Here is a 13580-nt window from a genome sequence, read left to right as displayed (position 1 = left end):
GAAATGCCATGGACTAAATTCACCTTAAACTAAATTATTTCTGGAAAGGTGATGTGCCTTAATTATACTTTTATTAAAGCAGTACGACTAAGTGGCACATGAATTCAAAGGACTAAGATGAGCATATAATAGTAAATTAAGAAGACTAGGGCACAAAATGAGTTTCAGTGTGTTGTAGGGACTCTAAAAATGTGGAAAGTAAAGTAAACAAGTAGGGGGCCTACAAAGGAAAACACAGCTCAGCAACGTAACAAAGCGAAAAAGAAATAATGGAGGAACAGAGAAGGCTGAAGTGTTCAGCTATCTCTTTGGCTTCTCTCTTCACAAAAAGGCAGTTGGACCTTTATGATCAATGCCTGAACAACGCATACTTCTAACTAAGGGTTGAAGAAATGGCAAGAAAATTGAAGAAAGAACCTTGAAAGAATACAGACGTAAGTTATGTGTATTCCAGTCAGCAGTCTGTAAACCTCAGCAATTATTTTCAAGAACTCTTCAAAGAAAAACAAAGAGCAGGATAAAGGCAACTGTGATACTTGCCTTTATAAAAGGCAAGTGGAAAGGGTGCCATGAAGAGCTGTAGAGCAGTCCCACTTGATACTGATTCTTGGGAAGATATGGGAACAACTTATATGTGACCATTTCAAAACATTTGAATAATAATTGATGGGCTGAGAAAGTTGGGGCTGTTCAGCCTGAAGAAGAGAAAGCTGCGCAGAGACCTTGTAGCAGCCTTCCAGTATCTGAAGGGGGGCTGTAAGGATGCTGGGGAGGGACTCTTCATTAGGGACTGTAGTGATAGGACAAGAAGCAACGGGTTCAAACTTAAACAAAGGAAGTTTAGATTGGCTATAAGGAGGAAGTTCTTTACTGTGAGGGTGGTGAGGCACTGGAATGGGTTGCCCAAGAAAGTTGTGAATGCTCCATCCCTGGCAGTGTTCAAGGCCAGGTTGGACAGAGCCTTGGGTGGCATGGTTTAGTGTGAGGTGTCCCTGCCCATGGCAGGGGGGTTGGAACTGGATGATCCTAAGGTCCTTTCCAACCCTAACTATTCTATGATTCTGTGATTCTATAATAAGACAATAAGACAGAGCTTGTGTAATTTTATGAAGAATAAATCACATCAAATCTTGAGATGGTGACAGTTACAGTAGAAAAGCGGAAAGCAGCTGTTATAGCTATTGTCTTTTACGAAAAACTTTACTACTGTTGCCCTAGACACTTCGTAAAGCAAACTAGTAAAACACGTTCCAGATTAAATTGCTAGTACATTCACATACCACTGTTTGAAAGATTACTCTCAGAAATTAGCTATCAATTAAGTACTGTTAGGGAGAGAGAGAATTTCAGGCTGGTTGACAGGTTTCTGTCTCAGATCCTTTGCTTAACAGTATTTCCATTCATAGTTGAATACATACTAGTGCATTTTCCAGATAACATCATGATAGGAAACATTGCAGGAACTCTGAGGCGCAGTATCAGAATTCAGACTCATTTAAAAAAAAAACACAACATTTTTTTGCATTGAAAAAATTTAATGCTGTTTCTCCTTATTGGAAAAACACCAAACTTCTCTGCCAGTATTAGGACCGTGGTTCAGAAACTTGGGGTTTACATAACTGTTACCATTTGAATGAATCCTTATTTTAGAAGCACAGGCAGGAAGTTGCTTTCTGACTCTGAGACAGATCTATGTTGATCCTTTCTGTTTAAAACATAAAATGGTGGTAACATGAGCGTAGATGAGATTTTACTGTGTTTCAAAGAAGGCCCAATTGATAATGGCATTAAAAGGCTGTCAGTTGGATGCAGCTGGTTTTTTTTTTCATATTTCCCATTGTTGTTTCACCTCTAGCACTGTAAGAGAAAGCAAGAGCACAAAACTAAAGAAAAAGTGTAAGCTTAAAAGCAGACCTATGGTTCATAGTAATGTCATTCTCTCAGTATGCATGTTGATCCCTTTGCTTTTTTTTTTTTTTTTAATTTTAGTTTTGTCTCAAAACAAAACCAGCTAAATGGCTCTAAAGCTTCCCATGTTGTATCCAGCATTCATTAACAGAAAGATATGAAAAAAAAAGCATTTGGTATTTTTCTCCAATAATTTGGTTTCAAAAGAGCCCACAAAGTGAAGCAGGACCCCTTCTAATACGGAAGCTAACACATCAGGCAATTGTCTTTTCAGCACTTTTCATGTGTGCCACATTTACTTACAAAGCCCAAAACTAAACCAGAAGTAGTAAGATAGATTGGATTTTTTTGACACAAGCAAGCTCAGTGAAACGCTTGAAAGTTACCAATGCTGTTTCAAAATCACTCTGGTTTAATATATGAACCCAACAGAATATATAGGGAATTGTTGGATAATGATTTGAGTGACTTCAGAAACAAGTGATTTTGTTTTTCTTCTCTCGGGAGGGAACAGGTGGAAAAGAATGCTGGCAGTCTTCACAAAGTGTCATCCTAAACAGCAGTCAGGACCTCATTGTCTTTATTTGCTACTGTTAAATTATCTGGGGATTTTGCAAGACTCATTTGCTTTTCCCAATGAAAGTTTTATAGTCAGTCACACAATATTTTTTTCTAGGGTACTACTGCTTTTGTGGAGAAACACAGTCCAGACATATGATAGAAAAATACCCGATATTAAGATATCTTTTGGGTTTTTTTGGTTGGTTTTGTTCTTTTTTAGGTGGCACCGTTGCAATAGTAACATGCCTTTAAGCTCATATCTTGCCTTCTCAGTGTATTGCTTTGTTGGTGTATTCCAAACTTCTTCACCTTTTCCTATCCTTTGGGCTATTTTTTAATTTAAAGATAAGCTACTTTATAACTGAGTCAGAACAAGGCACTGCAAAAAACTAAGAGGTGCCTAAGCTATCCTCTCTACCGTCAGCTGAGGGTCATGGGGACACAGGTCCCAAGTATTCTGAGAAAGGACATTTTGAATGTGTATTTGCTACCTATAGTCCCAAGACTTAATAAACCAGTCTTTCCATGTGAGCAGAGCTGAAAATTTTAGCAGCCTTGGGCATGGCTGAGTAGGAAGACTGCTGTGCAAGCTGTAGAAATCAAACTAAGCCTAGGTCTGTATGAGGATCTTTTTTTCAGTATAACTATCCTGACATGTATTCCAAAGAAAAAAGCACTCCTCTCTGGAGCTAGACATCACAGCTGTTCCTCATGTGGCTGACATAAAATAAACTCAGTTTATTTGTATCTCTTAATAAAGGTTGTTTCGCTAGGTCAAAGAAGAAACTACACAGCTTGAATTAGACACAAAGGGAAAGAGGAGCTGTGCGCAGTTGCATGTACTGATGGAGCTGCAAAACAGTCCCATGTGGGATCCACATCCATATTGAGCAGAATCAGAGTTCTGTAGTAACTTGAGAATCTAGATCACAGCAGGCCTCTCAAGTTGAATTTGGTTTCAAGCTTTTCCTTTCTTCACTTTCTGCCCCAAAAATGCCATTCAAAGGAAAACAGCTGTTGCCAGGCAACTTCTAGCCATATCTTTAAGTCATTTTTTCATACGGATGCTAGATGCTGATGTCTGGATGCATGTATTAGGCATAACATACTTCCTGAGCTGTTAATGGGAAAAGGATAATCACACCTAATTATATATGCACTAGATAGGGATCAGCCTTATTAATAATTGACTGCCTTTCCAATAAAATTTTTCACTAATCTTCATAGAATATGAGTTTAAAGTGGAACAAAATTTGTACTACTATGAGATCAGTTCTAATTATTCTGCTGAATAATTAGAAAAGTAGAACAGCATTATAACTGAAATTCATCACTGCAATCTTCAGTTCTCCTGCTGTATGACTATCAACTTATTAGGACTTAAATAAGTTTACAGATATTTCCCTTGAAATGCACATTTTAAACCACAGAATTATCACAGTGCTATGGCTTTATTTCTTAATCTAAATTTTGCAATTTAGCTCAATAATTTGTTGTAACAGAGTTTCCTGCTTCCAGATGGAAATAGGAACTAATCCATGTAATTTGTTTTTAATCATTTTTTTTATAATGAGGGGAGGAGAGAAAAATAATAGGGAAGTCTAACTGATCAGGGAGTAGGAGACTGCTCAATTTCCTTTTTCCTAATTAAGTAATGTAATAATGGATGAGATAAACATGCTATGGTGGAGATGGTCCTATCTGAGTGCGATATTGGTATAAAATGAATGTTTTCCTTCAGTTTGATTGCAAAATTGTGATGAGCACAGGAAGCATTTATTAAATACTATGTTGAACATATTTGAAATACCATGTTTATAAATGTCTTTCATTTGGCATTTAGATTTTTTTTTTTGAAGGCAAAACCTGATGACTATTATGAGAAAGGGATCATTTAACAAATTCTTCTGATTAAAGGTAAAATATATGGGGAAAGTGTTCCTCTGAGAATGCCACAGTGGCCAGACACATGGGTATTTCATTCTGTTAACATTTTCGAAACAGAACTGGGGAAAAAAGTCAGAAATATCACAGCATTGCTGTAAACCACCTGCTTTTGTCATTGGTAATCTATTATGCTTTTGTTACTGGTTAAGACCCTGTGCGAAGAAGTGAAACAGGTATTTAACAAATTGGGAAGGAAAAAATTGCAAATTTTTGTAAATTGTAAGGAAGAACACTAAAACTTTTTTGTCATATAAGCAGCAATGAGATGGCAAAAGTAATGATCTGTTTTGAGTAGCACTAAATCATAAACCAATTCTCTGTCACTTGCTCAGTCTCTTGTGACCTTCTCAGTGCTGCTCTGTTAACACTTGCCCTTGACACTAATTAGACCTTCATGAGCTGATTTAATTTATTGACATGGCAGAAATCACAACAGGAAAAGGAGGCTCGGTATTTGTTTTGTGTTTTTTTGGTGTTGCTTTATCACTCAGTTAAAGCATCTCTGTGAAGAGTCTGGCAAGCACCAGGGCAGAAAAAAGGGCATGGATGAGACCATGTGGCCGCCAGACAGAAATGGGAGATGGATGTCAGAGGAAATGTTAACTGCAGGTGGCATCAGGACATCTATAAAAACCAGACAAAACAAAAAACAAACAGACAAACAAATAAGAAAGACCCCAAACCCAATCAAACATAATACAGAGATGTTGTCTGGGAAGCTAGGGACCAGGTTAGGAAAGCTAAGGCCCAGTTACAATTAAACTTGGCTAGGGGTGTGAAACATAAAAGGAAGGGGTTCTGTACGTACATTGCAAATAAAAAACAGACTAGGAACAACTTGGGCCCTCTCCGGAAGCTATCAGGAGAACTGCCTATCCTGGATTTGGAGAGGGCTGAGGTTCTGAATGACTTCTTTGCCTGAGTCTTCACTGAATGCTCTTGAACATGCTCTTGAACTGCCTCCCAGTCTTGGAAGGCAGACGCAGGGACCGTGAGAATGAAGACCCCGGGCCCACTGTAGGAAAGGATCTGGTTCGAGACCATCTTAAGAACCTGAACGTGCACAAGTCCATGGGACCTGATGAAATCCATCTGTGGGTCCTGAAGGAGCTGGCAAATGAAGTTGATAAGCCACTGTCCATCATATTTGAAAAATCATGGCAGTCATGGCAATCATGGTGAAGTTCCCGATGACTGGAAAAAGGGAAATATAACCCCCATTTTCAAGAAGGGGAAAATGGATGACCCGGGGAATTGCAGACCAGTCAGCCTCACCTCTGTGCCTGCCAAAATCTTTGAGCAGATTCTCCTGGAAGGCATGCTAAGGCACATGAAAATCAACAAGGTGCTTGGTGACAGCCAGCATGGCTTCACTGAGGGGAAATCCTTCCTGACCCATTTGGTGGCCTTCTATGATGGGGCTACGGAACTGATGGACAGGAGTAGAGCAGTTGATGTCGTCTACCTGGACTTGTGCAAAGCGTTCGACACTGTCCCACACAACATCCTTGTCTCTAAATTGGAGAGACATCAATTTGATAGGTGGAGCACTCGCTGGATAAAGAACTGGCTGGATGGTCGCACACAAGGAGTTGTGGTCAATGGCTCAGTGTCCAGCTGGAGACCAGTAACGAGTGGTTTCCCACAGGGATGGGTGTTGGGACCGGTCTTGTTCAACATCTTTGTCGGTGACATGGACAATGGGATTGAGTGCACCCTCAGCAAGTTTGCCGATGACACCAAGCTGTGTGGTTCGGTTGATATGCTGGAGGGAAGGAATGCCATCCAGAAGGACCTTGACACGCTGGTGAGGTGGGCTAATGCCAACCTTATGAAGTTCTATGATTCCATGATTCTATGATTCTAACTTCAATTCTACCGAAGTGCCATGACTTAGTGTTTCTTAGTGGCCAGTTTCCTGCAAGCTTGTCAATTAGAATCAATGGAAAAGAACAGACAAAGGAGCATAATGAAATTTTGACCAACAATATGTTGCTAGTAATACAAAGATCATGGTTTTATAATATCTTGCTTCACATATTGTCAGGGTAGGTAGTAGATCAAGCCAGAAGACCTTATATTCATTTGGTGTAGATGTATCAGTCTCTATAATAAAGCCCTTTGATTGTTTGTTTGTTTTCCAGGTTAATCTCTGGGTTTGGTAGTTTTCTGGGTGGTTGTTTACAAATCCACTTGTGTTGCGATGCTCTTTTATCTGATGTAAAGTGTATCCTTGGCAGCACCTCCACAGGAGTTTCACTTTGAAAAACCAGAAGTGAAAAACATAAAATGAACACATCTGTATTAGCTTAATAGTTTTCTTTAATCTTCTAAGAACTAGCCCAGAATGATACAGAGAGGAATTAAAAATGTTCTATACATCTGCTTGCTTTTTATGTCTGTAAATCTGTCTAAACTTCCTGTTCAAAGGTTTTATTTTTAGCAATGGAAGCTGGAAAAGAAAGGTTAGCAGCCAAAAGGAAAGAACAAAATCTCTTCAAGTGGACCAGCAGTAGAAAACACAATACATTGAAATGCTATCACAACCAGGCATAACTTCACAGATGAGACCCACACAGACATCTGCTGCTGGATTTACTCATGTGTCAGTTACATGTTGCATGGGAGATACAGGATGTTATAGAGCAGAAATATAATAGTCTTACAATGAGCTTAGAAACTCCAGGTGTTAGTGACACAAACAGCAGAAAGTCAGCAGAAGCAGAACATTTTCAGAAGTTGCCCTGTCTTTTCAGCTGCATCTCTTTAGTGGTGGTGACAGATGCAGTCTTCACAGGAACTGTACCAGCCTACAGAAATCTTCATGATGAGGAATCATCTTCCTCTTCCACTAAAGGTACAGAGATATCCTGTTCTCTGCCTGTACAGCTGGTAACAAACACCTGCAGCCCATGGGTTAGGTGCCTTGGCAGTGCTGCATACTCCCACCAAACCAGTATTTCCTAGGATGGAACAGTATTTCCCAGGACTGAACAGACAGCACTGCAGAGGAAGCAGTCTCCTTCTAGCATTGATGGGAATGAGATTCTCTGAGAATTCTCTCAGCTTACTTACGCACTATGGTGAAAATGTTAAAAATTAAGTATGTAGACAAATACAAATGGAAGAAATGGAATATTTAAAACAGTCTTTCCTTGCTCAGTGAGATACAACACATTATTCAGTGAGATACTCCCCTTTAAGGAATGAAAATGCAGTTCTCATTTCATGCCTGCCTTTTTCTTATTCAAAGCACTTTTACTTCTTTCCTCTTATTGTTCAATTTAATTCACCATCTGTTCACTCAGGACTTGGTATTTTCAACTGAAATACTGAAAAGAAGACCACATTAATCAAGCTTTAGTACTTTGGAAGCAAGTAACATCTAGGAGAAACAGACATATAAATCATAAAACCTAATTACTCATCACATTCTTCTTTAGCACTGCCTGTAGGAATGCATGTGCTTCACAGGTTGCTACATTATCCTCAGGTTTAAGGACTCTGGCTGAAGAGATAGGAGAACTAGATTTTTTTCTTCATGATATTAAGAGGACTCAGGTGTAACTCCTGTTTACAGCTAATATGCTGAAATGAGAATTGGAGCTGTGTCAGCACATTTGCAAAAAATCAAAGTGAGGTTAATAAATACACCCAGAGAATAGCAAAATAAGGTCATAAAAGACACCATTAGAAGTCAAGCTGTCAGACAAAAAAAAAAAAAAGCTTATTTGTGCAAGCATTGAGACAATAGAGTGATTTAGTGTCAAAAAAGGGGCATTTTAAGATAAAACAATTGGTCAGAATAGGTAATGAGAAGTACTAAACTGCTGTTAAAAGAGATGTTTGCTTCATGAGCAATTGTTTTTCACTCCAATTAGCTCAAGCATAATTTTTCTTACTCTAGTTTTTTGCTTGTCACCAAGCAGTTCAGAATTTTTTCCTGTAAAATATCTACCCTTAAAATTTTTATTCTGCACTTTTAATAGATTTCTGTAAACAGTTCTCCAATGTTTATCTAGTTTTCATTTAAATTTAATATTCTTTTTTCCTTGTATATTTTGTCTTTACTTAAGATGTTCTGCCTTTCTGGGGACACTTCCAACCTTTCCTGCTGAAGGTGTCCTTCTCTCTAACAGTACAGCCAGTTGGGTATTCATACTGCAGAGCAAAAGTCACCTGTCTGAAGGACTTTGTTGAAGGATTGCAAAACCAGCAAACAAAAAGTTCAGTTATGTGGTACATCCAAGATCTTTCCTCAAACATTTTAAGAACTCTATAATATATCAATATTGTGATGCAAAAAAGAGGTTGTATTGTAGGTAAGAGTTTTAGTTGTGTAGCAAGAGAATATATAAAGAAAATATCATTTGCAATCCAGCATGCCTGTATTTTCACTGGAACAGATTTGAAATTTATGAAAAATTGCAGTTTTGCTTACCTTTACACAGCTTTCAACATCTGCAGACTTGGCCATGTGAGAAGTCGACTTTATGTTCACCACATCCTGAGTGCCCTTCATGCCCTGAATCTTATTCTCTCTGAGTTTTTCTGCTGCCTCCATTACAACCAGAACAGCTTTATATGAGTTTATGTGGCATGCTCAGTTCTCACCAGCTCAGGCACAGAGGTCAGAAGAGAAAAAAGTTGTTTGACTCTAGACAGTGGTGATTCTGTATTTACCAACTTAAAAAATCTTTAAGTACAGTCCTTGTGAACAGTTGGGTTCCTCTCCTTGGTCCAAAGCTTGTGACCTCTATGATCTCACTCTGATTTCAAGTGTACCAGAGTTCAATTAATTTCTGTGGACTTACTCCAAATTTATGTTACTGTAGGAGAGTAATTGGGTTTAATGTCTGTCATCAGGACTGATCTTGGGTATTCCATCCATTGTAAATACAATTACAGGAAACAAATTTAATAAGTCAGACTTGCTGATAGGTTGCTACAGTCTCCTTGCATTTAAGTAAAACATGTAATTTGAGAGTTTATTTCAAACATACCATCATTTGCATAATAAACCCTTTAGTTTCTAGTGCCTAACTAGAGTTCATGACTCACTGTATGTGCTGGCTGCCCAAGTATTTGCCTTTTATTCATACCCATTATAGAACCATAGAATGGTTTGGGTTGGAAAGGACCTTAACATCACTTAGTTCCAACCCCCCTGCCATGGGCAGGGATGCCTCACCGTGACCATGTCACTGAAGGCTCTGTCCAAACTGGCCTTGAACACTGCCACAGATGGAGCATTTACTATCACTTTAGGCAACCTATGCCAGTGCCTCACCACCCTCACAGTGAAGAACTTCTTCCTTGTTATGTAACCTAAACTTCCCCTGTTTAATTTTAAACAGAAATGATGAATTCTTCTGTTCTAATCGGAAATCCTATCCGAGCATATACTCCTCCCCCTCCTCCTCTGGGACCTCACCCCAATCTGAGGAAATCTCCACGTCCTGTTCAAAGGATAGATCCACACACTGGGACAAGTATTCTATATGTACCTGCTGTCTATGGAGGAAATATGGTCATGTCTGTGCTTTTGCCTGTACCATGGACGGGGTATCAGGGTAGGTTTGCAGTTGACCCTCGAATCATTACTCATCAAGCAGCTATGGCATATAATATGAACCTGTTACAGGCACATGGGCATGGGTCTCCTATACCTTATGGCCTGGGACATCATTCACCAGTTAACATAGGACAGCAGCAACAGCTTCAGCATCAAGACAAGGAGCAACATGAACAAAATCGAAACGGTAAAAGTGAAAACACTGCTGGACCTGAAATCACTAAAATTCGAACACCTGAGAAGAAACCTGTAGAATCCAAGCAGGCTGACTTAGAAGCAAATTCTCAGAATAGAAGCCCCGAGTCCCGTTCCAGTGTTGGTTATCCTAATGCTAAATTTCATCGCAAAGAGAACCTTAACCCCAGGCAGCTGAACCTCCATCTCACCCCACCCCACTCACAGTACGCAGTTCCCAATCGCCACTTCCAGCACCTGGCACAGATCCCAAGGCAGCCATATCCTCTGCAGCAACAGCAAAATCTTTTAAGTCAACAACAAAGTCATTTGCCTGAGCAACAAAACCAAATGCCACCCCAGCAAAGCCAGGTAGTTCAGCAGCATAATCATTTGAATCAGCAGCCTCCACAACCTTCGCAGCTTTCCCCTGCTCACCAGGCAGGCCCCAGCCAATCTTTTTTTAATAATCCCATTCCTCACCGACCACATTCTCCTGCTGTAGATGCTGTGATTTCAGAACAACACCCCCCACCTATGTTACAAGAAGTCAGTAGTCCTTTGAGGCCTATTGCCCAGCACAACCCTGTTCTGCCAACCCACTGGAACAACTTCATTGAAGAGAATCCATCAGGAATGCCCTTAGGGGACACTTTAGATCGTATGCATGGAAATGTAGCTTTGGAAACAATAAGGCAGCAACAACAAGCCAGGTTACAGCAATGGAATGAACATAATGCCTATCTCAGTCAAGGCACTATTCCATATCAACACCATCACCATCCTCATCTACCACATCTTCCTCAGCAGCCAATTGGATTGCATCAACAGCAGCAAGTTAGGGCAAACTGGAAACTTGCCAGTAATACAGAAGATGAAACAGAGGCAACATATTCAAGATTCCAGGATTTGCTCAGAGAACTGTCACACTGTGATCAAAGCGAAAGTCGGGACTTAGCTGAAATGCCACCCCCTCAGTCAAGACTGTTGCAATACAGACAAGTTCAGCCCAGAAGCCCACCAGCACTCCCTTCTCCTTCCTGCAACTCTAACCACAGTGGTCACTTCCCTAACTTCACTGAAAACAGCAGAGACATTGAAATACCCAGTAACCCAGCATTTCAGCAGCATTTACCCCAAATATACAATCCCCCTTTCTCAATGCCATCTGAACATATAACCCCGTCTCCCTTGAAATACCTGCAACCTGATGGATCGTGGACTTATGCTAACCTACAGCAGAATCACCTTATGGGGCAGGGCTTTCATTATGGTATACCTCCATTGCCCCATAGGTCGCAACAAAACCCTTTTATACAGATACAGGATCATCAGCAGAGTATGAACCAAGAGGACCAGGCAGGCCGTTGTACCAAAGAAGAATTTCCTCTAGTTCAGTCCAGGCTTGTTCTGAAGAATTAAGCACTCCTCAAGACAGTCTTGGTCAGTGTAAAGAGCTTCAGGACCACAGTAACCAGTCATCTTTCAACTATTCATCACCTGAGTTGTGGGTAAGCTCCTCCTCATCTGCCCCATACCCAAACATTCCATGCAATGGAGCCAACAGAGCAGTTCCACCCCGGGAGCTGTTAGCTCCACCGAAGACGGTCAAGCCCCCAGAGGAACCACCTGAAGGCCGAGAACATCCAGCTATCCAACTCCTTCAACTACAGCGTGCTGCAACATCTCGGCCAGTTCCCACCTCTCATGCCCAACAAGCAGATCGTCGAGTCGAACAGCAACAGCCAGCAGAACGCTGGTGGGAGCAAGCCGGTCATGTCCTACGCAAGTGCTCTGCGGGCTCCACCAAAGCCCAAACCTCCTCCTGAGCAGACAAAAAAGAATAGCGACCCTTTGTCTTTGTTTCAGGAACTTAGCCTAGGTAGTTCATCAGGTAGCAATGGCTTTTACTCCTATTTTAAATAACCAGATTATTTTTTTTAGAGAGAATTTAATTTTTATTTGTGTCCGTAGATCTAAGATAGTTGGGGCTTCACCTGTAGTTGCAACTATTCCCTTTGTTTATATTAGTAACTATAGCCTCACTTAATTGCTTCGCTGCTAGACTTGCAACTAATTTGGGTTTGTTTTTTTTTCGTTGTTTTTTTAATTATATTCCATTATTTTGCATTGTTTTGGAGGCGGGTCGGGGTTGGGTTTTTTTTTGGAAGCTTTTCTGTAGGAAAACACCTGTTATTTTTTAAGTTGTGTAACGTTACTGATCTGTTGCATTAAACTAGCAGCTGAGAGGTTCTTACCTGTCCAACAGAAAAAGAAAACAAAAAAAGAAAAAAAAAAGGCAAAAAAAGGCAAAAAGACAAAAAAAAAGTTTGTCTAAATTGTATTTAAGAATTTTTTTTTTTTTTTAATAAAAAAATAGGCCTGTAACTAGTGGAGTGCCTCAAGGGTCAGTACTGGGACCGGTATTATTTAATATATTCATCAACGATTTAGATGAGGGAATTGAGTGTACTATCAGCAAGTTTGCTGATGACACTAAGCTGGGAGGAGTGGCTGACACGCCAGAAGGCTGTGCTGCCATCCAGCGAGACCTGGGCAGGCTGGAGAGTTGGGCAGGGAATAACTTGATGAAATATAACAAGGGAAAGTGTAGAGTCCTGCATCTGGGCAGGACCAACCCCAGGTTCCAGTATAGGTTGGGGAACGACCTGTTAGAGAGCAGTGTAGGGGAGAGGGACCTGGGGGTCCTAGTGGACGACAGGATGACCATGAGCCAACACTGTGCCCTTGTGGCCAAGAAGGCCAATGGCATCCTGGGGTGTATTAGAAGAGCGGTGGTTAGTAGGTCGAGAGAGGTCCTCCTTCCCCTCTCCTCTGCCCTGGTGAGACCCCATCTGGAATATTGTGTCCAGTTCTGGGCCCCTCAGTTCAAGAAGGACAGGGAGCTGCTGGAGAGAGTCCAGCGCAGGGCAACGAAGATGATTAAGGGAGTGGAGCATCTCCCTTATGAGGAAAGACTGAGGGAGCTGGGTCTCTATAGTTTGGAGAAGAGGAGACTGAGGGGTGACCTTATAAGTGTCTATAAATATATAAAGGGGGAGTGTCACGAGGATGGAGCCAGGCTCTACTCAGTGGCAAACAATGATAGGACAAGGGGTAATGGGTACAAACTGGAACACAAGAGGTTCCACTTAAACTTGAGAAGAAACTTCTTCTCAGTGAGGGTGACGGAACACTGGAACAGGCTGCCCAGGGAGGTTGTGGAGTCTCCTTCCCTGGAGACATTCAAAACCCGCCTGGACACATTCCTGTGTAACATTATCTAGGTGTTCCTGCTTCAGCAGGGGGATTGAACTAGATGATCTTTTGAGGTCCCTTCCAATCTCTATCATACTGTGATGCTGTGATAATTATAAATTATTCTAAATTATCAGAAAATTCTAACTATTTCTCA

The 13580-nt window shown here is 40.8% G+C and overlaps 1 protein-coding gene across 1 annotated transcript; it reads left to right on the top strand.

Annotated features, from left to right (window-relative positions):
- Nucleotides 1–9802: 9802 nt before the first annotated feature.
- On the top strand, nt 9803–12475 carry LOC133263336 (probable helicase with zinc finger domain). Its single transcript, XM_061443078.1, is given in 4 exon segments — nt 9803–9989; nt 10061–11498; nt 11501–11790; nt 11792–12475. Coding segments are annotated over 4 exon segments (2100 nt in total). The 5' UTR covers nt 9803–9917; the 3' UTR covers nt 12092–12475.
- Nucleotides 12476–13580: the final 1105 nt, after the last annotated feature.

The sequence above is a fragment of the Pezoporus flaviventris genome, unplaced genomic scaffold (assembly GCF_033815535.1).
Source record: "Pezoporus flaviventris isolate CSIRO_AGI_PZ_B2104156 unplaced genomic scaffold, CSIRO_AGI_Pfla_v1 ptg000285l, whole genome shotgun sequence".
NCBI classification, from domain to species: Eukaryota; Metazoa; Chordata; class Aves; order Psittaciformes; family Psittacidae; genus Pezoporus; species Pezoporus flaviventris.
Note: the sequence above shows the minus strand (reverse complement) of the source record. Positions and strands in the feature narration are given on the sequence as shown.